The sequence below is a fragment of the Anguilla anguilla genome, chromosome 7 (assembly GCF_013347855.1).
Source record: "Anguilla anguilla isolate fAngAng1 chromosome 7, fAngAng1.pri, whole genome shotgun sequence".
Taxonomy (NCBI): domain Eukaryota; kingdom Metazoa; phylum Chordata; class Actinopteri; order Anguilliformes; family Anguillidae; genus Anguilla; species Anguilla anguilla.
In genome coordinates, this window is record NC_049207.1 from 48434276 (window position 1) to 48461646 (window position 27371).

General features: G+C 45.3%; 1 protein-coding gene across 3 annotated transcripts in view; it reads right to left on the reverse strand.

Annotated features, from left to right (window-relative positions):
• immp2l (inner mitochondrial membrane peptidase subunit 2) overlaps positions 1-27371 on the reverse strand; it is a 197355-nt gene that overhangs the window by 151653 nt on the left and 18331 nt on the right. For all 3 annotated transcript variants that reach the window (XM_035426404.1, XM_035426403.1, XM_035426405.1), the window contains exon 3: positions 20390-20493. In XM_035426404.1, the coding sequence (XP_035282295.1) occupies positions 20390-20493 (104 nt within the window). The remainder of the gene's footprint in view (positions 1-20389; positions 20494-27371) is intronic.

Here is a 27371-nt window from a genome sequence, read left to right on the forward strand (position 1 = left end):
GTTTGTAAAATGCTCTTTTACACTATAAGTCTTGAACCCACAAAAGATCTTTAAAGTCTTAGAGATCTTTTGTGGGTTGGTTTAACTGCATGTTTTTATTACTTTTTTCCCCTTAAAACACCTGCAGGTAAGTATATCCTGATTGGTAGCACAGTCCACTTTCAGCTTTGAATCACCGCCATACTTAAAACACTGGAATGGAGCTGGCAACTGCCGAAAGGAAACTCACTATTTCCAACAAACACATGGCAGTATTAAGCCTTTCTGTTCAATGGTCTTGAGATATTCCCTCCGTGGCACTTAGTATAATTAACTGATCATTTATTCCTGGAGCCAATCACCTGAAGTGGCTGCTGTGTCTTTTGAAATCACAGAATAGCATGATAAATGAAAACAGAATGAGAACAAAACAACATGACGCGCTTAATTTAAAGACGTGCTATTCGCTAGTTTATTTTAAGCTAGTTAAGGGCGAAAATTATTCCGCATGTGAAAAAAAACTGCCAAGCACATTCCCCAGATCCATATTCGGTTCTTAAACCATAAAATCACTACCCAAACAAGACAAACAACAACAAGGAATGCAGTTGGAATCAATTACGGTCTTTACACTTTTTTTTTTTGGTTCTTAGGTTTATTTTACAAGGAAAGAAAATAAGCAAACTGCAAACGGAGTGCACTTGTTCAATAAAACTCATCCACACAAGCCATTCCGTTAGTAATACAAATCAGTATCCTTCCCGCCTTGGATTGCAGGGCATTTAAAAGCAATGAGCGGAGGCAAAAATGCAAACTGTCATTCTTCACCCCCGCCCATTCTCAAATGGGTCATTCTTTGGCTGAAATGACCTCTAAATTGACATGCCGCAGTTTACGCAGTTAAACGAGTGGCTCTCTCCGCTCTCCCTCCCTCCGCACTCTTTCCCGGCCCCTCCCTGGCTGTTATACCCATAATGCTCGGTGATAAATCCTACAGAAAATCTGTTCCTCGGGGCTGTGCTTTATTTATAGAAGACACTTGCCTGCCTGCCACCACCCCTCCCCCCCCCCCCCCCCCTCCACTTCCCCCCTACCACCCCCCCCCCACGGTCTCCCCCCAGTCTCTGCCGCTCCCCGCCCGCAATAAAAGAGGGGTCCAGAGGGCCAGCCGCGGGAATCCGTCTTTTCACAAACCCTCCGCGCTTCTCATCCGAGGCCAGGCCGTCCCGCTTCCCGCGCGGGGCATCCGTCTTAATTCGGACCAATTTCCCGTATCCCGCCGGGCCGCTGGCTAATGCCGTTTGTGATGAGAAGTGCCCCCCTCCCCCCACCCCCACTCCCCCCTCCTCTCCCCGGCAGGCAGGCGCAAACGAAATCCAATAAGCTGCGTTCCTCCAGGAGGTTCCTGGGGCAGACAGGCTCTGGGTTCGGACCACCCCGGCACAACAATGCTACCCGGCAACAATAACAACAATCGCATAATCCTCCGCCTTTTATCCCTTTTCTTTGTTTTTATCCCTGTCCCTCTTTCTTTTCCGCAGTAGCAGCGAGTAGATCCGAGCTTCGTGTTATCGCCCGCGGTTGTGCTCGGATTTCTTCTTTCTTCCCCCCCCCCCCCCACCCCGTTTTTCTCCCCGGTTCGGAACGTCCAATCGTGTTCAGCGGCGCTCACCGCGGCAACCTGAATCCCGCGGATTCGGGCGAGCGCTGACGAGCATCTGCTCTCCTCCGGAACGTGTGATGCGGGCCGCCGCTTTTCGTCGCCGCGTAGCTGGGTTTCGCGAAATCGTGAGTCAGCGAGCGCTTCGTCTGCAGCCGAACAGGCGGGCTTCCAGGAACCCAATCAACCAGCGGGGGTTCGCCGGGACGCGGTGAGATGCTGTCATCCCGGCCCGACTGAGCCCCCCCTTCCCTGGGCGATGCTAGAGCCAATTATGTACCACCCAGCGAGCCTGGCAGCAAGATTCCACACCAAACCGCGGGGCCCATCCAAGTATTCATCAGTGCCTTAACAGACACCAGATTGTGGAGCCCATCCTCACACAGAAACAATGTCTTAACAGATACCAGAAAATGCAGCCCATTCACAGACTGGAACAGAGCCTTAACAGGTACCAGACCGTGGGGCCCATCCACACACCAGAACAGCGCCTTAACAGATACCAGACCACAGGGCCCATCCGTGTACTGGAACATGGTCTTCACACATACCAGAAAGAAGACAGAGAGAAATGTTCTGAAACAACAGAGGCTCTTTCAGTTTTAATAAATAATAAATAATATCCACCCACTAAGCGGATACAGCAGTGGGTAGATGGAGGAAGAGTAATTATCATAACGTCAATAGCCAGTGTCTGAGGATTAAGATTACTATAAGAGCGGCACTGCAGGTTTGCTCAGTACAGGCTGTCAGGGATGTTGAACAGTCACAATTCCTGCTGCACTGCAGGAACTATGAAGAATTCTGGTCCTCATTTCACAATCCTGTGTTGACGACTCCCTACTACTAATGCTTCCACCTACAGTATGCCTGAAAACAAAAGCTTACACCAAAAATCAATCGATCGCTGCTTGGAACGTGCTTGAAACAGGCGCATCACTTGTCATCAACAGCAAATGCCAGAAAGGGGTTGCAAAACCTTTCTGAATGAAAAGAGAAATGGCGTGTTTGCAGAAAAAGGTAGAAGGTAAAGAAATCACCAAAAAAAAAAGGTGAAAAAAGAGTAGGGAGACAAGAGGACCTGAAAACTGCTTAACGCACCAAGCCAAAGACTGACGGCGATAGCACAACTAAATCCTGCACATCTGCTACAGGGACATTAATTCATTCTGTAAAACAACACAGCCAAATAAAGTCAGCGCAAAATTTTAATAGCTGTTCAGTAACAAGCCTGTTAACCGTTGACTGAGCCACAGGTTGAGGCTAGCTTGAGGTTTTGTGGGTAGCTGAGCGCTAAACGTTAACGGGACGCTAATTTTTAAAGGGGCTCCTCGGCCCTTTGGTCTGATGTAATTCGGCCAAGACTGCCCCCCCCCCCCCCCCCCCCCCCACACACACACTCTGAGACACCCTAAGTAACTATGATCAATTGGAAAGCTGCTGGCTCCTGTAGCCTTCAGCAAATAAGTATGCAAATAAAAATCAATAACACGTGCAGAGAAATCGTTAGACGGCCAATTACAGGGCCGGAGAGCCGGTTGCCGCCGGTGACATACTCAAGCACATATGCATGAGTTTACGAGTCTGTGCGTGCACATATTTCAGTACGGGCTACACTTCAACTACAGTGTAGACAAAAATAATCATAATAATAATCACTCCTTGTGATCCAAGAATATGAAATGACACAGCACATGCAGACATATCCTTAGGAGCTTCGGCTCCTGTCAGTAGTACTACACGGTATGATGTACGTCATGGTATTAGCCTTTCATAAATGAGCCTTTTTAACTCTGCTTCAGGGGTTTTTTGAGTTACTTCAGATTGCGGGGTGTTTTAACAGAAAGGTATGTGTTCCCTGCGTGAAAGCATAAAACAATGAGGTCTTAACCAGTTACACAGACGACTCAAAAATCGCCTTAGCCATTCACAAGCAAGGGGAAAAGCCCTTGTGCATGCATTGTTTTAAGAAAGCCGCTATTTAAAATACGGCACCAATATTCTCCTTGAGAAGGTATTGCTATCTGTCTAACAAATGCAAAGTCACCTGACAATGCAACGAACGCTAAAACCACAGAATTAAAGAACGAACCTGTTTTCTTAAAGATAGCTCCTAGGTGAACTAATAGCACCGTGGACAGGGGCTGAAAATGAGTTTTCAGTGAATACAAGGCCTGGATTTTCTATAAAGCCGGCTTTTATAATATCAATGCCAAGAGCCGCATGTGATTCATGCACATTGTTGCGCGAAAACCGCTACATTACAGCGTAAATGTGAGCGTAAACGCGGGTTTTATATTAGCCTCAACTTGAAAAGACCTCGTAAAAATTTTAAAAAGTGCAGCTACAGAGGCAAGCAAATGACTGATGCACTTGTTTCCACCTCGAGTCAACTTGTTACCTTAGCAACCACAAGAAAAAAAAAAGAAAAGAAAAGGAAAAAGACAGACAGTTCTGGCTGCTCTCTGCAGCAGCTCTGGCAGAGACGGGCGCTAGCATCCAGACGGGATGCTGGATTTTAAACGAGCGCACGCCAAACGTTCTCCTCTCCTCAAATATTCCCGATGCGTTCTGTTTTTCTTCTCGGCAAAGAGCCTCGGTCAGCATCCGCGTGAAAGCTCCTGTCCGTTTTGAGGGAGAACGTTTGAGCCTCCCTGACCTTCAGTTCTGTAGCGGAGAGAGAGAGAGAGAGAGAGAGAGAGAGGAGAGGAGAAGGACACGTGACACGGATCAATCTGCCATAACAAACATTCCATATAATGATAAACAACCTTCCTCCTACAGCCTACAGAAGGCTCCACAACAGGCAACACGGGAGGCGTTAAGCGATACTTAACACTGCAGGCCTCCAGTTTCAAACTGCACTACGTAGAAGGAATTAAGCATTAACGAATGCATTTGCTTGAAAGAAGAAAACACATGTATGCGATCCCTTACTATAGAGAGGTCAAAGGTCAGAGGTCAGAGCAGTGTAGGGGAGCGGGGTCAGGGAGGGGAGAAGCTCATCACAAAAGGAAAGCGAGCCTAGACGAGCTGAAGCATTCCACGCCTCCGAAGCACGGCTCGCTGCTACGCTACGGCGTCCCGCGCGCCTCCTCGTTCCGGCCCAGCGTGGGGTCCGGCCCAGCGTGGGGTCCGGCCGGAGATCACCGTGGTAACCTGTAACCACCCCTGGTGCCACTCTTCTCACAAAGTGTCCTGCCTAAATAGTGGGCAGTGTGACTCTTCGACCCCACCGTTCATTCACGCCGACCAATTCAGGATACATAAGGTGGAATGCGTGCAGAATCAACAGCACAAAAAAACGCGGTGCGTTTCCTTGCTTTTTTTTTTTCAGAAAAAGAAAAAAAAATCCAATTCGATTGCAATAAATCAACAGAAAACGAAAAACGGAAACCGCTACACCTCTCCCCCGCGCCGAGCGACCCGTATCCCGGGTAAACGCAGAGACGGGTCCGGCAGATTTCCCCGCCCGTGTGACAGTCAGGACCCTGCGGTGGGACGCTGGGAGACACCCCGACGCCCCGTCCTCATTCATCACCTTTAAAGCAGAGGGGGGGGGGGCTCTACGGACGGGACCCCCAGCGCCCTCCGCCGTCGGATCCTGAGCCGGGGGTTGGCGGCGGCGACATCGGCGTTCGGGCCCCGAGGCTCCGGGTCATATTTCTCCGCTTTAATGAACAGCCCAGCCGCTGGCAGCTCAGCCGCGCGGCGCCATGCTAAGAGAGGGGGGGGGGGGGGGTGCTGCATAATTACTCCCATCAGTACCCTTTCATCGGCGCGCGCCTCCTCCCGTCTCTGGGGGATACCCCGGGCGCACGCAGCTCCGCTCTTAGGGGGGGGGGGACGCGCGCGAGGCAGAAACACGGCTATTATCAGCCGAGCGCATCCGAGAGACGAGTATTAAAAAAAAAAACCCCGGCATTTCACTTTCAAATGAAGTTTCCTACAGTAATGTCAGACGTCGGCCGGGATTACGGTCTACACCAGGAAGGCTCCGGGTTTCGCGGCGGAGAGATTGCATTTATTGTTTTCCCTCGGTTTCAGAGATGCGCGAACGGACGGAAACGCAACTTGACAGGGAGGCGCCGAGAGATGGAGACATCGCGCATTAGCGTGGTCATTACTGACCAATAAAACTGCAGAAACACAGAGAGATGGTGACACTGCATGTTAATGTGGTCATTACCGATCAGTAATACTGCAGCAACACGTGGGGAGACAGAGATAGTAGTGTAGTGTGATCATTCCGGACCAGTAGTACTGCAGGAAAGCATGGAGAGGTGAGATTTTCCATGTTAGTATGGTCATTACTGATCAGTAATACTGCAGGAAAGCATGGAGAGGTGGAGATTTCCCATGTTAGTATGGTCATTACTGATCAGTAATACTGCAGGAAAGCATGGAGAGGTGGAGATTTCCCATGTTAGTATGGCCATTACTGATCAGTAATACTGCAGGAAAGCATGGAGAGGTGGAGATTTCCCATGTTAGTATGGTCATTACTGATCAGTAGTACTGCAGGAAAGCATGGAGAGGTGGAGATTTCCCATGTTAGTATGGTCATTACTGATCAGTAATACTGCAGGAAAGCATGGAGAGGTGGAGATTTCCCATGTTAGTATGGTCATTACTGATCAGTAGTACTGCAGGAAAGCATGGAGAGGTGGAGATTTCCCATGTTAGTATGGTCATTACTGATCAGTAATACTGCAGGAAAGCATGGAGAGGTGGAGACATTGCACATTAATATGAACATCATTAACCAGTAATAATGCAGAAACAAATGGAGAGATGGAAGACATCACATGTTAGCATGGTCATTACTGATTAGTAACACTGCAGAAATACATGGAGAGATTGCACATTATTATGGCCAATGTTAAAGTACTGGTGAAATGCGGTGAGAAAGCACAGGTGGAGAAGCATGGCACAGGTCCAGTCCCAGGTACGCAGGTACACTGTACCTGAGCACCGCTGTCTTCAGCGTTGGCCTTGATTTTTTTTGGAACCCCACAAACACTAAGCAATTGTTTTCATTTGCACCTACAAAGAAATGTGCAAATGTTCATCTGTTGCAATTCAAAGGTGCGACTTTTCTCCCTTCATAATTCATTGCCTTCCAACCTACCTTTCACACCTTTTGTTTCATTTGTTCCGTACCTCCCGCGATTCTTCAGGGTTCGAATGATAAACTGAGTCGTTAATGTATGAGTTCTCAGGACTTCATTTGCAGTCTCACACTGAGATAAAATTAAGCAAAAAAAAAAAAAGAAACACGGCGAAGTCGCGGCGCCGCGTGCCGTCGCTAAATCCCGTCGGCTTCCTGCTCCTGTTCCGAGACAACTCTTATTCGTAAAAAAAAAATAAAAGTAATCAAATGTCGCAGGTTGACTGCTGAGACGATATTCACAATTATTTTTTTTCAGATTTCCTTTTTTTATCATTACTTCCAGCCGAGCGTCAGACGAGCGCCTTCGCAAATACGGCAAACAATACACGGACGGCACGTGATTTATTACACGATCGTTAGCGATCGCCATCAGTTTAAACAGTGATGTTAATTAATCGCCACAAGTTTCTGAACATCATAATGTGTTTGCTGAAAAGCGGTTGGCTGACTGCGCGGGTAATGCCTATATGATCTGCCGAAGCTAAGCTCTGTCGGGCTCAGCTCAGCCGGGTTCGCACAAAATGGACACCCGAGGCTTAATGTATTTGCCCTCTTCTTTTTTTGCGGGGGAACGAGGGAGCAAGGGTAGCTCAGGTGAACCGCCGCAACATCCGTCACGCCGCGCAGTTCTCAGGTGACAAACTGGCGGTCTGACAGGTAGACATCTCACTCAGAACCCCGGTAAAACGCCTGCCTTTTTTCTCCTCTGCTCTACCTCCAGATTCCGCACACGAAAAAACCACAAAAGGTTCTCTGCCGCCTCTCCTCTGTCGCGTTTCAAACGGATTTCTGACAAACAATCCCACGCTTGTGTATTCGCCAAACATTCAAAAGTGGCAGAAGAATGTGAGATTATATATTTTATGTGAGTCCATTAGGTAAATAAGAATGTGCAGTTGAAGGCCAGCGCCTTTTATTAAGAAACCTTTTATGTGTTCAAAGACCAAAGCTGGCATACAAACCAATGACTGTGGGAATTTACAGTTCATTGCACAATTTTTTATTTATTTTTACTAGTCAAAGGAATGTTTTAGTTTTTTTTTTTCTTCTTTTCTCAGTGTCACCTGAGATTTAGCACAGTGTGGATCCAAAAAGTCACTATTATCCCTTATGTTAATCTTTTTTGGCATGAAAACTCCAACAAAAGATACACGCAGGAAAAAAAATGTTTCAGGTTGAGAGGGATACACAGTGTAATAACAGTAAATACCTAAATGCCCATCAAATGCCACTGAACTTCAACCTTTTCTTAGTGGGCACCACATTACCATCTCATCCCATCCACCTCACAGAGAATGAGAGACGTTGAGAAAAAGTGGCTTTTGGTTTGCGACTGTAACTGCCAGACAAATTCAAACTTCAAAATCTGTTCATTTTAATCTGATCAATTACTACAACTATACCTATTGTCTTCAATATAGTGCAGTATTATACTCCACATAATATTCATCCATCCATCCATCCATTATCTATACCCGCTTATCCTGAGTAGGGTCGCAGGGGGTGCTGGAGCCTATCCCAGCGTGCATTGGGCGAGAGGCAGGAATACACCCCGGACAGGCCGCCAATCTATTGCAGGGCACATAATATTCAAGAGATCTGAAATTTCACAAGCTTTGGAATTTTTTTCATCGAGAAATAATGGGAAAAGGAAGTGTTTGAGCACTGGAGGAAACTGGTTTGATTCTGCGTAGAGGGGAATAAAGTGGAAATTAAAAAAATAAAATATATTCAAATATCCTCTTTGCATTTCTAAAATGTAACTTTGTCTGCAGTGTAGCCTACATTCATTCCCAGGGAGACGCCATGTTCAGCACTCTCCCACTAAAGAAGCCCAGATTAAGCCAAAGCCCACTTGATCTTTCAATTATGTGCATTTCCATTTGCGTCTAAATCTGTATCCAGTGAGTGCATGAACTGCGACCACCAGCTGTGACTCCCGACGCCTCTGAGTCACCTCCGCTCGATGCCTGCGCATTCACGGACGGCTTCCGCACGCCGCTACGTAAAAAAGGCACCTGCTGCAATCCTGATTTAACAAAATTAGGGTAAAGCAACCAAAAATAGGCAGGGGATGTTTTTCTTTTTTTTTTTTTTTTTAGCTTTCCCCCCCCCCTAATTTCGGCAACTGTTTCAGAGTGCGCGAATATCAATAAAATCGCATCGCTAACGCAGCCGAGCTCATCTTCCTCCGGCAAGACGAATCCAACCGCGCCCCGCTACTGCGAGCTCCAGACTCAATGTCGGCTAATGACACAGCCATAATGACTTTAACTACAGATGAGACGGGACTCAGCCTGTCCTTGGGGAACGCCCCCCCGGGGGAACTCGTGTTCCTGCTTTATTTTAAGACCGGAGGGCTTGTTATGGATGTAACCTGTACGTATTAAGGATTTCTATTTCTATTCACGCTTAGCATATTTGACTTGCATATTTAGTGCTTTAGATGATACTTACGTACTCGCTAGCCTGGGAAGGTTGTTATTCTGGTCTGGTGCTATTGCTCGGTGTAAATCTTTTCTTTTTTTCTTTTTTTTCTAGTGTCAGGAAACTGCACCCTTGTTCCATACGGCACAAAAAAAAAAATCCCATTTGCCCTATCTCCAGTGTGCATTAATGGCCTACAGTGGCAGATCATTTTTTCGATACGGCGCCAAAAGCCGGACTAAAAGAGGAAATGGGTTACGGGAGGCCCGGGGGCGCCCCTCCGCCGCCCCCCCCCCCGTCGTGTCAGATTGCGGCGGTAAAGAGGCTAAGCGCCGACCGCCTCTCCCCAGTTTGTATCTGTCACTTGTGATCGCCTGGCCGGGCCTTGGGGCTCACCTCCACGGTTACTCGCCCGGGTGGGGGGAGATTGGGGGGGGGGGGGGGTGGTGGGGGAGGGGTAACCCTCCAGCGCTCGAACAATCCGTATTAGCGTGAGGGTCGCCAGGCAGCCGCATCCTGGGCGGGGGAGGGGGAGGGGACATATGGGGTAAATTTCTAGCATTATATACCCCTGGGGGGCATGATCATAAATCACCCCGCCTAAAATAATAACCTTGGTTCGGGGCAGCTGTGGGCCAATGAATCTCCATAATGACTTGGCCAAGACCTAATGAATGAATGAATGAATGACTGAATGGATGAATGAATGGTCTGGATAAGTGTGGAGCTGCAATACATCTTCAGTAGCGCGGGGCTTATATATACCTGCAGTTAAGAGAGGAGGTGAGTTCCTGCCAGAAGCTTCAGCGACCAAAAAGGTCATCGGTACTGCAATGGCGCAGAGAGAGAGAGAGAGAGAAGAAGGAAGAGAGAGAGAGAGAGAGAGAGCTTATTGACTGCACAGGGGCTGAGTTGTGAAATGTGCAGCTAAACAAGCAGAGAAACTGAAAGGGAGAGAGTGAGAGAGAAAGAGGAAAAGAGACAGAGAAGAAAGAAAGATAGAAAAAAAGACAGAAAGAAAGGGATTTTATGGCAGGTTCAGCTGTGCTCATTCTGCTCGTGGTTCTGAGGGGAGAAGGTGAAGATACCTCCAGCCATGCTGGAGTAAGTAAAGGAGACAGACCGGCACGGGGCAAATGAAGGCATCGCTCTCATTCTCTCGTCCCTCATCAGGAACACACTCTTTCTCTTCAGACAGCTCTCAAATTGACCCGCGAAGGACACGGACGCCATAGACCCGCGTCAAATCGCCGTTTAACACCCTACGGATGCAACACGCAACTGTGATGCTCAAAGAACCACTCCTAGAATGTTTCTCAGCAAAGCAGGCCACAAACATGCAGAGTACTTCTTTAAAAAAAAAAAAGTGCGAGAAAGAAAAATATATGCCAGCTGAAAAAAAAGCATTTATATTGAGTTTCAGCAAAATGTACAGGTAAATTAAATTTGTCAATGAGAAATTTACATACATTAGCTAAGGCTAAAGATTTACTGGTGCTCAGCATAAATTAGCACAAGATACAAGCAGAGGATACTAGCCTGCTTGAACAGGGCATGATACTGTGATATACTGTAAAAACTAGAAAAAAATAACTATGAGGTTCTGCAAGGGTCACACCGTGTTACTGCAGCAACAAGAATAAACTCCAGGTTAAACATACACCGACTCATCAGGTGAGAGTAGGCTAACGCACGCCTGGGAGATACAGGGTCCGCTGATCACATGTAGACAAAGTAAACCTGCATTTTACCATGACTATACAGGTATATACAGGTATATATATATATATATATATATATACATACATACATACATACACCACCCATTACAGCCCACAAGGACACGGGTTTACACGTTATCGTCGCCTGGCAATTTCTCCGCCAGTCTCTGCCTCCGCCTGCCGACCGCCGCTCCAGAATTAGAATATGACGTTGCCTAGGTTACCGGACGTCTCGTAGCACGCGGGTCTCGGAGCAGCCGCCGTAGCCCCCGGTAACAGGTGTGAAATGGCGAAAATGAGGAGGAGAGGAGACGCTCCTATCGGAGGGGGGGGGGGCGGCGGCCAGATGCGTTCCGGGGCCTCTCCCGTCTCGCGGACGATTACAAACCGTAATCCTGGGAAAGCCGCGCACTTTATTAAAGGATTACAGCGCTGACAGCGCACCCGTGCATCTTAATTCAGACCCTCTCGCCGCCGCGCCGCGGGCTCTGCCCACCAAGAGCTATCGCCTCGGAAAACAAATTAGCCCCCCCCGCGCGAGAACGCTGGCTCCAGTGCGTGACCACGGATACCCATACCACACGCAGTCCCTCCCGAACTCACCTGACAGCGTCATATTACTATCGACCTAGACCAGTCAAATCACGCTGCCATTAAGGAGCGAGTATACCAAAAGGATTGGTGGACATATTAAGAGAGATCTTTGACTATTGCCACATACAGAATCTTTCAAGGTCCTTCGATCTGTGCCCGTGGACTGCTCTCTTAGATTAAAACCATAAATCTTCAATCGGGTTCAAGACTAATTTTGGGATCAGTGAATTGCTTGCAGTGTCATCAAAATAAAATAAGTTTTATTTCACCATTGCAGTTCTCTGAGCACCTTTCCACCAGTTTCTATACATTATAAAGCAATGGTCTGTCCAGTTGACATGGCTCCATGATGTTGCTACTCCATACAATCTATTCTCGTAATGTAAGATGCTATTGATATACCTGAACTGACACCTATGATTTTGGAGATGTACTCAAGCGAACACATTTTTTCAGTAACTGAAAATAATTATTTTTTTATATAACAAGCATAGCAAATAATCCATATCTATAGCCATATCAATATTCAATCCATATTCAGGCCTAAGCTTGACATTTCCTGATGGAGACTTGTGAACAAAATGAGGGGCTGCATGCAAGGTTATCCATTACATAAACCTTTTTAATCAACAAAAAACTGAGACCTTTGGTCTCTAAGGGTTAAGCTTTTCTTGATTTTGGGAAATGCTAGTCATCATTGTCTTGTGGAAAGGTCCATTTGTGGCCAGGTTTGAGGAGAGGAAACCATATTTTTAGCCAGAAAGGTACTGTACGTGTGCGTGCGTGCATGTGCATAAAACTTTTGGATACAGCAGACAACTACAAATTGTTTCAGCAACTTGCTTGTTCAAATTAGAAAAGCACCTCATCATTATCCTTCAGGCCAGTAAAAAGATTGGGGCTTTAAGATATTAAGCCATTAACATCACAATGATAAAATCAATACTTTGTTAAGCTTTACACAGGCTGATAGCGATCCATTATTTTCTTTACCCAATTGCCTCATTTTCCCAGACTGCAATGCGGCAATGGTTTGGGCAGAAATGTGCTACGGACGATTGTTGTTCCCACAAGCGCAACAGGAAGGTGCGTTCGCGTTAGAGTCTTAAAGATTTAGAGCCTTAAATTAAAAATGAATTATTATTATATTTGCAAAGAACAGGAATGTAATGTAGCATTTCTATAACAGTAAAGGATGACAGTGAACAGTGAAGGAAAACATTTTTAAATGGAAAATGGACAAATTCTCTTTTTTTCTTCATCTAAAGCTGGTGGAAGGAAAAACCCAGATCATTCTACTAGTAGCAAATATTAACTTGCCAGGGAAGTATAACAATAGAGGCCTAGTTATTAGGTATGTAACCAAGAACGACCGACTCTTGATTGCACATCAAAAAATGATTACAATTAAATTCTGAAAGAATTGGGGAGTGATTTTATCACTTTCAAGTCCTGAAAAACCATGTTCTATGCATCCTGGCAATCAATACATTTTCTTTTAATAGTTATGTTCATCTGTAAAACATGCACAACCATGTTCCCATCTTCTTTTTTCACCGCTCGGTTTTATAAATCTGTACTTTCATCTTGTCCTCAATATGTCAAGCGAATAACTTGGCGGCTCAATCTGTTCAAGTGTAAGCTTCTGTTATATTAAGAAAAGAGAAAATACTCTATGCTGAGGTAATTCTCATTTCAAAGCGTGTTCTCTAACTGCTTGGGATGTCAAAAAAATAATCTTTGATGTTTTCAAAATTACACGGCACAAGAATAAGGAGGATATCTCGTACTAGCACAACCAACCTGCCTTCTGAGCTTGTAAAAATGCATTACATGTAATAAATTGCATTATTAAAATGCATTTACCAGAAAAATATTCTATAGACTATTCATTATATACATAATGTATATATATATATATATATATATATAGAGAGAGAGAGAGAGAGAGAGAGAGAGAGAGAGAGAGAAAGAAACAAGAAGAAACATAACATATAGCTTTTAAATCATGCTAAATATTTCACATTAATTAGGGCTTTTTTGGAAAAAGGCAAACCAAACTGCACATACCCAGATGTAGCCTAAAAGCTAGCAAACAGAAAAAAAAAGAACAAACTGGCACAAACTGTACTGGACTAGCTTTCCCATCTGTTTAGAACAGTACATGTGCCACACACATGCAAAGATGCAAGAACAGTTTCAGAACAAACTGATCCAGCACGGCGACACGTACACCGCCTTCGACCAGCCAGTTCTGTGCTGGAGCGCTCCGGTTATCTACAAATAGCTCTCGGTTTCTAGAACATTCAAAGCAGGGACAATATATTTTATTGGAGTTCATGTGATTTTAAAGTAAACCTGTTGGGCATGCAAAGCTGATTGCCTGGTAGAGACAGGAGGCAGCCATGCCAAATACATGTACAGATCCATCAGAATATCTGTGGTAGGACAAGCGGTCAATGCTTGTGCACCTGTCACGTGTTAAATCCAGTTTTGTGATCCAATTCATGGCAAATTAATTGCAATTAATTTACTGGCCGCGTGAATGATTGAGTAACTGCTTGTAGGTGCCTAGTGCGTTGTGGGAAACGTGGTCTTCCAGGTGAAGACGAGGTAAGAGGAAACCAGTGTGCGCCGGGGGGGAGCTGGGTGTGCTAAGTGTTGAATATGGATACATTTTCATGGCGTGCAATGGCTTATATCCTCACGCTGATACAGACACTCATTTTTTCCTCAGCCTTGTTCAGCCTTTGCAACTGTTACTCATTCTATTTTGTGCTGGTGATGTATGAGTTCCGTTGATGTATACGAAGATTTGCAAATCATACGTTTGTGATGATGTTCTTCACTCGTCTCATTTCAGATTTCACTTTTCCCTGCTAAACCCAAATTAAAGAACCCGTATAGTAGTGACAAATTGGAAATAATTTCTTGCACTTTCAGAAAAACACACGTGTGTGCTGACCCACATCTTTTTATTTGCGATATTTAAGCATTTTACATCCTGTTGTTTTATAGCCAATATGTCAGTCACTGCGCACGAGTCTGATTCTGATAAACAAACGTTGCTCTACTTCTTCAGTTTGGATTCTTCCAGAGATTCACAGCTTGGTCTGTTTCTTGCGCTTTGCTTCCTCTCTTACCCTGCTTTCCAGACCTCCATATCTCAAACTGACAAGTTCAACCACTAAAAAAGTGAAAAAAGGCCTTGCATCATTTTTCTTTGTTGAAGGCACCTTATAATTAAGAGGCGGAATTGTACTCCGCAACCAGCTTCTGAGGAGAACACCCTCTTCAAGGGAACCTATCTAAACTCAAAAATTTAGCCCGGATGAAAGATTCATTTATCACAGTTTATTGACCGAGTCTGCACAAGGCCTGAGATGTGGAATGTGCAGCTAAACAAGCTGAGAGAGGGAGAGTGTGAGACACAGAGAGAGAGAGAGAGAGAGAGATAGAGCAAGAGAGCGAGAGTCAGAGAGAATCAGCGAGCAAAGCCTAACAAGAGACTGGCCACCACTGGCAGACTTGGCTGGCCCAAGAATAGAGGCTATGATCACTGTAACCAACAGCAAAAAGAGACAGAGCTGCATGTCCTCACCCAGTGCGAAAAATATACAGAAATTAGAGCTCTTTTTTTACAAAATTTACAACAACACACCCAAACTTCCCAACCCTACCTGAGGCCCAACAATTATAAATCATCTTTGGAGAGAAAAGGAGCTTTGCAAATTTGGCAGCGTAATATGTTGCATAATATGGAGAGAAACAGAGAGAGAACCAAGATTAAGCGCCACAGGACAGGAGAAAACATGCTTGTGGCTGCCTCCTTCTGCACCTTGCGGCACGTCTGCATCCCGATACGTCCGCACACTTTAGCGAGATCGCTTCTGTAATTTCACACATTAGCACGAGTTGTTTCTGCCGATCCCGATGGCTCATGCTGCTAATGTTAAAGAAGGGGGGGGGGGATTTTTTAAAATGAAAACAGCCAGTCTCCCATGGGGTGATTTAATTAGTGTGGCCACAAGATAGAGATTCACCGAAAATTAGTTTCAGAAGTCTGCTGTGGAGTGAGGCTCCACCTCTCTAAATAATCCCTCAAATAATTATCTCTCTTTCTCTGTCTCCATCTCTCTCTACCCTTTTCTCTCACTCCCTCTCTACCCATCTCCCTCCCTTTTCTCCCTCTTTTTCTCTCACTCTGTCTCTGCTTCATTGGAATGCATGTCATCAAAGCGGTGATGGTTAATTACAATCTATCATACTAATGTTAATAACAATAACAATAATATGCAATAAGAGGAACAATAGATATAATAAATATAAACTGTATAACAACAGTACAAATAATCGCTCTCTCCCTTGGGGCAGCCAGGCCTATCACTGGTGGCCAGTCGCTTCTGTTAGCTATTGCAAGGCTGCTCTCTCTCTCTCTCTCTCTCTCTCTCTCTCTCTCTCACTCACACACACACACACTTTATCTCTCTCTCTCTCTTTGTCTCTCTCTCTGAAGAGGGGCATGGATCTGCCAGACTGTAAGGCAACGCAGGTATGTGGTGAGTAATGACCTGTGTGATTCTCTTCTGTTTGCCAGTAATTTTCAAAGCGGACCTGTGCCCCCCCACCTCCCCACCCCACTCAATCTCATGAATAAAATATATGGCAACAAGAGCAATAAAATTGCACCGACAACATATTAATGGCCCATTTACATTCATCCGTGACTTGGCCCTCTTTCCTGTGCGTCCGGCAATTAAAGCTAAAATGAATTCTTTTGAAGAATAAGCAGAATTCACTTTGAAGGCCCACGTGTAAACCATTGAAATTGGGGCCTGCAGTAACGCCAGGCAATTAATATTTATGCTACTTCATTAGGTGACTTTCTAAGCTGGCCTAAGGGGGGGTGGGGCTTTTGCAAATCGTAGCACATCAGGTCAAACTCGGTAGGCCATAAAGATAGCCGCATAATTAAGACCCCGAGCACCTGATATGCGCTTGGCCAGCGGCAGACAAAACAACCGCTCTCCGTCTCGACCTGCAGTCCCAGGTGTCAGAGTAAGGTTTATTTTATCCCAGCGTGAACCTCGATCCCACGTTCGCACCTTGGTGGTGGCTAATTTACCGCTGTAAATTAGCCACCTAAGTGTTCATGCTCCGCTGTCGTTTTACTTTCGTAAACTTTCGGTCAACTTTTGTCAAAAATTCTCATGTAGCGTTCCGTTAAATAACTGAACTAAAACGGCTTTGAGTTTCCACTTCATATTAAAACCCACTTTTGAACAAAATGAAAAACCCAGAATTCTAGAATATAGGCATATTTTCATTCAGCGATTTTAAAAGAAACTGTGCAGTAAGAGCAAAAAATGGTAAAAAATGTGAATTTTGACCCAGTGGGCATGGAAACAGATCCACTGAAGGGCTGTTTGAAATATAAAGTTTAAAGTGAGCTCACAAGATGGAGTCAGGATCCGAGTGAAAGGAATTCTTCTCATCTTAATGGAAGCCATTTCACAACGAGCCCATTCACATCAGTGGCGGCAGCGCAGTTATAATGGTTAGGGAACTGAGCTTGTAACCCAAGGGCTGCGGGTCCGATTCTCCGGTAGGACACTGTACCCTTGTACCCTTGAGCAAGGTACTTAACCTGAATCACTCCAGTATATATATCCAGCAGGAAAAAATGGACACGATATTAAGAGTTGTGTCTGGATAAGAGCGTCCGCTAAACGCAGGTAATGTAATCTGATGTGGCACTCGCGCGCACGTCAGACAAAGGGACGGTAATGAGTACGAACATATCCACAGATGCCACGCAGGCGGAGCGAGGGAGAAATGCGCGCCCAAGTAATTTCGTTCCCTGGCCCGACTTCCTGTTCCGCGCAGTCCCACCGGACCCACCCGAGAGGGCCTGCCACGAAACGGCTGCGCTGTCCCCAAGCATCAGCGCTCTTCGCCCCCCCATCTCTAAAGTTCCCGGGCCTGTGCCTTATCTCTGACAGAAAATAAAATTTAAAAAAGGACGTCACGCCGCAGAAGTGCTCGTTCGGGGTCCGGGGTCTTTGTTCCGCCCGACGCGGGCGAACGGAACACCGCTCCGATTCCTCCGGGGAAGTGTTTCTGCAGAGCAAAGATTGTCAGCTCCGCTCAGCAACTTCTGAGCATCCGAGCAGCTTAACCTCCCTTAATTTCCAAGTCCTAAAGAAATACACTGAAAAAGAAAAGAGGAAAAAGGGGGGAGGAAAAAAGAGAAGAGGAAGACCTGGGAAAGGAGAGTCCTGGTCTTACAGTCGGAAGTGTAGTGAAGTGTGGCTTCGGCCAAGTTCTGTTTTAAGCAGGGAGAGCAAGAGTGTCAATGAACTGGATTTATGCACTGGCTGATCAGACTTAATGAGGCCCTACTGCTTCAGCTTAGTTAAAACAGTGTCATGCATTCACTCTGGTACTTCAAAATGCATTACAATGTATAAGCAGAAACCAGCAGTAAGTATACCCTATGTCCCTGGCTTCTAGATCCACACACACTTGCAATTATCTGGTAAAAATGGTCATAGCAAGCAGTATTAAACAGCTGAATACACACAACAACACATTTTTTGTTTTTGTCAACTGTCAGTACCATGGACTACAAAAGACAATCCACAAAACTACAAAGCCCATATGTCCACCTCAAAGGTTGACACATTTGACCATATCCACTGCAAAACTTACCATTTTAAAATTAGCAGAAAGATCTATGTCCAACTAGAAGACAAATAAAGTATTTGCGACACACAGACAAGTCATACAAAATAGTGTGAGTCCATTTGACCGAAGCCTGGCAGGGATACTAGCCTATACCCCACTAAACCATGGATTAAGGCAGAAATTGTCAGCAGCTTTGACTGCAGGTTCACTACCAGTGCAAACGGTGACTACAGCAAACGGTGAAACATTTGACGATATGGCCACGCAAAAAATGGGATTTTCAGCCACGATTTCTTATGACACCCATTTATAAGCTTTGAAATGTTTCCCCGCAGGAAAATAATGCTCGCAGCCATCAGTTGCCAAGCAGCTCACAAGAAGCAGTTATGTTCACGATAGCGCATAAAATAAATCAAGTTCGTAATGGCCTGCACTGAAAGCATGACAAACATGCAATGAGAAAAAGGGGCATATTTCTGCACGCACAAACAACACAATCATTTTCCTTATCAAGCACTGGCATAAAATGAGCCGTATTCTGTAAATAAGATATTACTCGGTGGGCCGATACGTTCCCTTGAACTATTTGCTTTCAAAATGAATATCAATTATGTAAGGGAATTAGAGTCTGCGGGAGACAAGCATCACATTTGAAACTGATATACTGGATTAGATTTCTTCCACAGATAGAGGAAGAGATGAAACAAGCCCCCATACCCCACCCCCTCCCCCCACAATCCAACTGTCAATAAAGATTTATTTCTTATGTCACTCAAATAACGAGCAAGATTTGAAAATATTTAACACCCCGAACCCGCGTTCTGATCGTGAACGCGCGACGCGTGTTCATCCGTGTTCAGCTCGCACGGGTCACGTGAGCGCGTGGCGAGGACCTGCAGGAGCGAGACTGACAGATTCAGCCCGAAGATTCGAGGTTTTTACAGGAGACGGCTTCGCTACCCTGCTGATGCAATCAAGAGCATTAGCTGAAACCCGCGGAACAGAGCAAAGCCTCCCAAAACCCCATCTGCACTCATCCGTTTTTTTGGGGGCTCTCGACCTAAATTGGGTTGATATTTTACCCATTTATATTCCGTTTCCATGTGGCCCTGGCCGTTGTCCAGTTTCTCCTTCAAGTTAAATGATTGTGTCTCTGCTCCAAGCTGGACTGAGAGCAGAAATCATGTGTATTAGTGTTCTCTTGGATCCTCCACAACATGACCTCCTGGGCATTGAAAATTAAATGGATGTATGTAGCTGTGTGTGTGTGTGTGTGTGTGTGTGTGTGTGTGTGTGCGTGAGAGAGAAAATGCGTATGACAAATTATACAAGTAAATTTTAAAAACAAGAAAGATAAAAGAATACGCAAATGACTGACTGCTGGGCTAACAGTCTGCAGAGATGTAGGGAACAAGATGAGGTCTCATCGGTGTGTGCGTTTCCGAGCTCCCATAGTGCATGGGACATAACAAACAGAAGGCCTGATGCCCAGTGCCTGACAACACGACGGCGTGCTAATTGGCATCGAGATAACAGTACTGCAAGCCGGAGGTCACGATAGGGTAGTGTCAACAGGCACTCCATTTTAAAAACTGTACATAGAACCCAAGGCCGAATTAGTCTTAGGGCAAAAAAAATTTAACCACTCCCCAACATGAGTAGCTCTTTGCTCATGAGGGGCTGAGAGCTTTTCTATACTGCCCACTCTGGCAGAGGGTGGAACTGCAGGCTGTAATTAGTCTTGCTGCCAGAGAAGAGAAGACCGTAAATCACCATCCACACGATGCGTTCTGTTGGTACCACAAGACAGCTAAAACTATAAAGCTATACACACAGCTTATTTTTTTAAATACACAAAAAATATATCACAAATGACAATGTGCCAGCTTGTGTCAGACAGCTATTTTTCAATCAAAGTATGGGTTACAAAAAGAAAATATGCCAGTATTTCAGGTTGAGAGGTTTCAAAGCAGGAACAGGAAATTACATCATTCCTCTTGGGCTTCAGATTTTTACGGTTCGTTAGTCGTCTCCTGTGATGTATTCCACTCGTAACTGTGAGCCTGAAATCGGCAGGAGTTCTGCGCGGCCTTGGTGTAAAAAAAAGGGCTGTCGGTTTTTAAAGGAAAGAAACCTTTTGTTACTCACAGAACAGACACGATGTCTCCACGCTGCACGCGGTAGTTTCGTACACTCCAGCGGTTCAAAAGAACCACGTCGGACGACGTGCCTCCCTCAGGGTTCAGGGAAGGCTGAAAGAGAGACAGCACACAATGAAACACACGCGCGTATGTGTACGCGCACGCACACACACACAATAAAACACACACGCATGTGGCACACACACAATAAAACACACACGCATACATGCGCACACACACAATAAAACACACACACACACACACTAAAACACACACATACACACACACACAATAAAACACACATGCACACACACACACATTGACTATTTTACATCAGGTCACACAATACCACAGGAGGGCCAGTAACTATTTTACATCCAACAGGCCACACGCAGTACTACAGGAGAGGCAGAAACAACCTAATAGCTTGAATACACACTGCCAACCCACACTTCTTTTTTGTTGTTGTTTTGTTTTTATGCTTTTTTATTTTTTTGTTTGTTTTGACGCCAGTCATGTTCGGCTTGAAAGTTCCAGCCCATGAGTATAATCAAATGAGTCACTCACTTACTCACTGGTTCATTTATGTCTGAGTTCTGTTTGTGAACAGCCTGCAGGAGAGCACTAAACTAAGGTGATCACAAAGCCCAAGAGCACTACATTCACATAAGAAACCTCAGAATGTTGCGTGAGCTGAAAAACTTCAACTGAGGCCATCAAACATTTATTCTTCTTCAAAACATAAAAGAATACAGCAGGGGAAACATCAGTCTGTGAGAAATGATGAACGAGAACCTAGAATATTTGGATCTGTGGGAGCTGTCATTAACACACTATACGCATTATCAAGTTTTCATTAACAGTCCCCTCAAAACCTCTCCATAACTCAAAGGATGAATAACCGTTTGACGTATTACTACGTGCGCGTATCTCGCTGACGTAATGTGAACTCCAAACAGTTTCAATATCGCAAACAAAATTTGAACAAAAGTTGATGAGTCAGCGGGTCTTTTCCCAACGGACAGTACGTTCCGAAATCATCCCCGCCCGGCGAACGACGTCAGGAGCAACAGCAGGGTAGAAACGGCGGGAAAAGAAGAGGCGGGTTGGAGCGAGCGGTTCTGCTGGAGGTGCCGGCGGCTCGTCAGCGCGAATTTTCATAATAACCTTGAGAGGCCCAGAGTTTGGAGTGTCATGGTTGTAAATATTCATCTGTCTCACAAATGACAGTCATCACACCGAACTGGAAAAAAAACGAAAAAAAAAAAACGCAGGTTCCAATCTGACTGCCGCGCAGGTGTGTGTGTGTGCGTGTGTATATGTGTGTGTGTGTGTACGTGTGTGTGCGTGTGTGTGTATGTGTGTGTGTGTACGTGTGTGCGCATGCGTGCATGTACGTGTGTTTGTGTGTGTATGTTTGTGAGAAAAGCCATATGTACAGTAAGATAGTTAAGATCCAAGTGTCCCAGGGGTACAGCACCGTTTACACACACTCAAGCTTCCCTCTCCCACCACGAGATTTTTGGAGGGGGCGGAGGAAGCGCCAGGGAAGCTGGGCTAATTGATGAGGAAGCGCTCCCATCCTGCCTGCCTCCCAGGCCTGCAGTGGAGCATTCTGCTGAGGCAGAGACGGAGGCACCGCTGAGACAGTATAAATACCTCTGATTTTGGAGGGGCGGGTAAATTGCACGCGTGCTGTTGGAGGGCCTCTCCGAAATGCAAGGGCCCCAAAGGAAGTCCCGAAATAAAGCCGCGCCCGGGCCGTCCGCGATTCGGGGTCACCGACGCGGCGTTGGCGGCGTTTCAGAGCGTGTCAGGACAAGGCCAGGAAAGTGGGGGGTTGGGGGGGGGGGAGCTGCCAGCAAGAGATATCAGCCAAGTTAATTTCACCATGTCTTGTAACTTTTTACGTGTTTGTCTGTCTCGTCGCACAACAGCGACCCCTGCTGGTCATGCACCTGCGAGCAGACCGGATGAGCTGCGCGCGAAGCGCCAGACTCGCGAACTGCAGCGCGATAAGAAGCAGCTGCTAACCTCGCGTGCCTCTGAGGACAGTCCGTGCTCGCCCGCGCTCTCTCAAATCGACCGTCGCAGCGCAAACACAACCGGGCATTTCCAAATTGGGGACATAAAGGAGTAAAAAAGGTCCTTTGTTGTATTTATTTATCATTTTGTGGATTTCGTTATAGATCACTTTGAACGTCTGACTTGCGAACATATGAACAGAGCCACATGCTGCAGCCACACGTTGTTGTATATTGCGGTAGCTGTTTGAAACGGTTCAGCACACATCCCACTCTACCTCCTTCACTGTCCTCTTTGACTTCCTCCGCCTCATCTATGAGAAGCAATATCCACATTAAAGCTGCCGGCATCTCGCCACTTTACCTCTCCTCCGTCCCTTTCCCACCCCCGAGGGAAATACGTACCCTATATATACATCGCCCAGCGGAAACAGCGCCGCCCGATTCCCACGAGGCATGGCGTGGGAGAAACGCGCGCCCGCGACAGAGGAGGAAGGCAGGGGCGCGATGCCCGGGAGAGACGGCGAGGGAAGGGACGGAACCGCGAGTTCATTAAAGCGTCCGACGCCAGTGTCCGCAGCCGAGAATGCAGCGAACTAACGCCGAGTGGAACACCGATAACCGCACCGTTCCAACGTCGATTGCAGCGCGTCTGCGTGTCTGAAGCACGCAATTTGTCAGAGGATTCTGGATTTCCTTTGTGGCCTTTGTGGACTCTCAGGTCTTGGCTTGTTGGCGGAGGCACTACGGCGCATTAAAATGTTAGAGGACCCTGGTAGCTTAGTGGGTTGTGGGTAAGACATTATAATGGAGCTACACCACTGCACATTTTCATTTCTTCTTATGTACAGAAGGGAAAAAAAGCCAGCACTGAATGGCTGAAGAAGAATCAGCACCATATTTAGGCCTTTCTAAAGACAATGTGACACTTCTCTTTTTTAATATAAATTCAAAACGTGTTGCTACCCGAGATAGCTTCAACAGCTTTGTTTTCTTAAGGCAACTTGAACTTTTTATCAAAACGTACACTTTAGACGACACTGGGGAACTGTCTACTGTTCAGAAATGAAGGAAAAAAAACACTGAGTGGGAGGGTGTCAAATATATGTATTTTTTCATATTCATGAAGAGATGGGGGCCCTCGCTGAATTCAAATATTTTATTTAAAAACAAAAAGCGCTCATTAAAAAGACAGTGCCGCATTGAAAGTTCCACTTTCCAATTCTATTTTGACGAAACAAATCCCCCAAGACGAGGCGTGCACACTTACTCAAACGCATGAAACAGAAAGAAAGACTTCTCACATCTCTTAGCAAACACTCCGGCGCTGGTTTCACTTATTTTATTTTAATTCACAGTGACAGGAGTTAAAATTACTCGGTGCAAAAGCCAAACCTCACCCTAAAATCTACTTCTGAGGGTAAATTGATCTGTCCACCAAAAATATGGATAGAAAGAAAGAAAAAAAAAGGGGTCGATTAAAATATTCCAGTGCTCATTATACTGTACATGTCTCCTATCCTGGAAAAAATTGGACTTGAGTAGCAACACCCATGCCCATTATAACCTCTGCTGTTTGTTTGGCAGGATGCAGATGTGTTCGGCCCATCCAACAAGACAAAAACAATTCAGAATATACATTAAACCTTCCAACAGCAGAGGAATCAATAAAACACAATAGCACAGAATTAGGGTGTCTGTCATTTCCCTTTAAGAAGCAAACGGTCGGTCCTCTCTGAAAGGAAGTAGTCAGACATCATCACCCGGATCGATCCGAGCATCGACTCAGCACACCTCCAGCCACCGTCGTTAGGACCGTACGCGTTTGGCTGTCGGTCCGTGGGACGCCGCCAGTCGCAGACGGAATTAGACCGGGGCCCAAATCCTGCACCGTGGGTCGCCTGATTATCTGAGACAGAAAGTGTGGTTCTGCGGCGAGAATCTCCAGGTCTTCAGACAGCATGTGCCAAACGGTGGATGCAAAAACATTGAGAGAAACAACAAAAACAAAAAGGTAAAAGAAACAGAAAAGCAAAATAACATGAAAACTAGAGGTATCTGAACACCTGGGTTGCGTACATGCTGTATGTATACCTGTTCAATGTCATAACTGAGCATGCTCAAACAGAGAACTGGGCTTGATGATTGTATTACCATTTCCGCATTCAGATCTCAATTAAAAACACACCTTACCATGCAACGGTACTTCTCGCACTGTACACCCTCTCCCCACTAGCTTTGCTGCCCATATTGTTTTTTAATGTGTTCACCTTTGTGTGTTTAGACAGACAGACAGGCAGACAGATATGTGGCTGTTCTGAGCTTGGGGGAAACCAGTTGAAATTCAGTGTTTCAATGCAGATACTTTACTGTGATATTACTGTGAGTGATTAATCAGAAGACTTTGCGTTAAGACGGTGCATTCTGGGGTCAATTCAACATCAATTCCATTCAAGAAATAAAAAATCCTATTCAAGAACTGCAAAAACACCCATAATGTTCCATGAATTGACTAAATTAAAACTGACCTGACCCCAACCCCAGTATATGGTCATGTTGCTGAATGATTTATTAGGACACTTTCTTTGCACTTGCCTTCCATAATCAAACAGGCAAAGAACAGTCTCTTTTTTATTTTAGAGAAACAAATATTCAGGTAAAAATAAATAAATAAATTAAATGGCAGCTCCTAAGTAGTACAGTCATGTATTCTATTAATCCCTTACTCGGGCTAACTTCAAAAAAAAGATGACTCTGCCAAGTTTGCATGCAAAACACAAAATATCTGCAGGTAGTGATGTTCTTCACTGCAGAAGCAGGGAGACAGAGAGTTCACCTCTTATTGTTAACGTGAGAAAAATTTTCTCTACTGTATTACGACAAATTACAGCAAGTACATATAAAAAGCTTTCATAATAGGTTTGATAACCCCAGGAACATCACAACTTGTGAAATATTAGCCCGTAAAGTTGTCCCACAAGTATAAATCACCATATCGACAGTATAGCGGCTTCATTGCCCTCCAGAAGATGCCACATGCCAAACAAACAATGTTAAAGTTGAACCCGATCACAGTAAACAGCGTTAATGTTCATCTGAAATATTACCCACAGGCCCTTTTTCGCATTCCGCCAAGGCCTTGAGAGAGGCGCGCGGTTACGAGAGCTTTTGAAATATGTTTTCCCAGTCCCTCAGAGCGGGACTCCAGCCAACTCTGTGATCCTTTGTACAAACGTGACTTTATTCGGCTGCATGTTTACAGCTGTGAGTCTGACACCTTTTAAATCTCTCATTTAAAAGACCCAGCATGCATAAGTTGTTTGTTGTAGCGGCGCCGTATATTTGTATATTAATTGCCCGCTGAGAACAACGCAAAATGTTGCATAAGGGAAACCCAGGGAAAATGCCGCTGGACCCGCATCGCCATTCGCCAAGGAATCCCGCGTTCATGTTTTCTTATTTGCGTCTGAAATGTTTGCAAAATTGTTTTCTTTGTATGCCGTTATATGAAAACTAATCAAATTTCCCAATGAACGGACAATAGTGGTTTTTAAAGAATGGTTGTTCACAACTGATTGTAGCCGGCTAGTCAACTGGCAACATATTCTTACAACACAACGTTAAATGCCACCGTATGGGCGAGAGGGAAATATACAACGTCGTATTATTAGGAAGCAAGCGAGTTAAGAAATATAGCTTCAGATCAAAGTCGAATTAACAGCTATTCTTTTTTGCGAGATTTTCAGAATGCATTCGGCCTGCCGGTCTGCCCTGGATGCACGTCACTGAACCAAGTTAATCCGTAACTATGATTCTCTAGCACAGCCACTGTGTAGGCTTAACGAACGCGCTGAACACACCGTTATCGCCACTTTGCAATTAGCGATAAGCAGGTAGATAACGCAGCTGCTGAGCCGAGCCGGGAACCCATTTCAAACATCTCATGTTTGTCAAATGAATATTCTGAAATGACAATCCAAGTGGAGGCGTTGTTTCCAACAGATAATTTAATCCTGTTCTGTTTATTAACCTACAATATATTTATGCAAGATCGGCTCACAGGGAGTGTTCTTCTCATAACTACCATTTGGGAAGTCAAAACAGGTATCTGTGTCGGGGAAAGATGACATGCATGTGTATGTTAAGAAGAACTGTTTATCATGTACAGAGCACTGTTGCAGAATTCCTCATTCAAGCCAAATGACTTCCAAATGACACACACACACACACACACACATGCACATTCCCATACAGCACACACACACACACAAACATAGCTGCATGCACATGCACATGCACATGCTGCACACATGCTTTAACATGAGCACCCATGCACAGGCGTATCGGATGCACACTCTTTCGAAATAGTTCTCTCTTTTCTTTACTTAGAAGACTGAATCCTTCAGCTGCTGAAGACCTAGAAGCCTTTTCAATGTGTTTCTATAGCAACAGAAATAGTATGAAGGCTGGTTTTTTTTTTCACCGTGTACCATAATTAAGCTACTCATTGAAAGATGTAAGCACTCTAAAAATCCATTAACGAACACCCAGGGAAGTACAGCACTACCGGATGAAGGTAATCCTATGACCCAGGAATCATTTCAAATCTGAGAAGCAATAATTTTCCCCTTATACTTCTTTACACACTGTGGTTATTTCTCACTTATTTCTGACTTCTAATCCCCACTTTTCCTCCTTGATTTGACAGGCGATCGTCTGGCATTATTTTATTTTTTCCCCCTTCAGAGGCATTGCAAAGATCTTAAGGAAGGCCTCTTATTCCTCCAGCAATCCTTCAATTTGAAAGCCCTGGAGGTATCTCCGCTCTTGTTCTGATATCCAAATAGTTCTTATTCAGTCTAAATGTCAGGATAATGCGAGCCCCTGTCTGGAAACGTACTTCCTGTATTAGCGTTTGAGGACCAGAGACAGATTGACGCAGGTTTTGCAGGTCCACCATTTTGT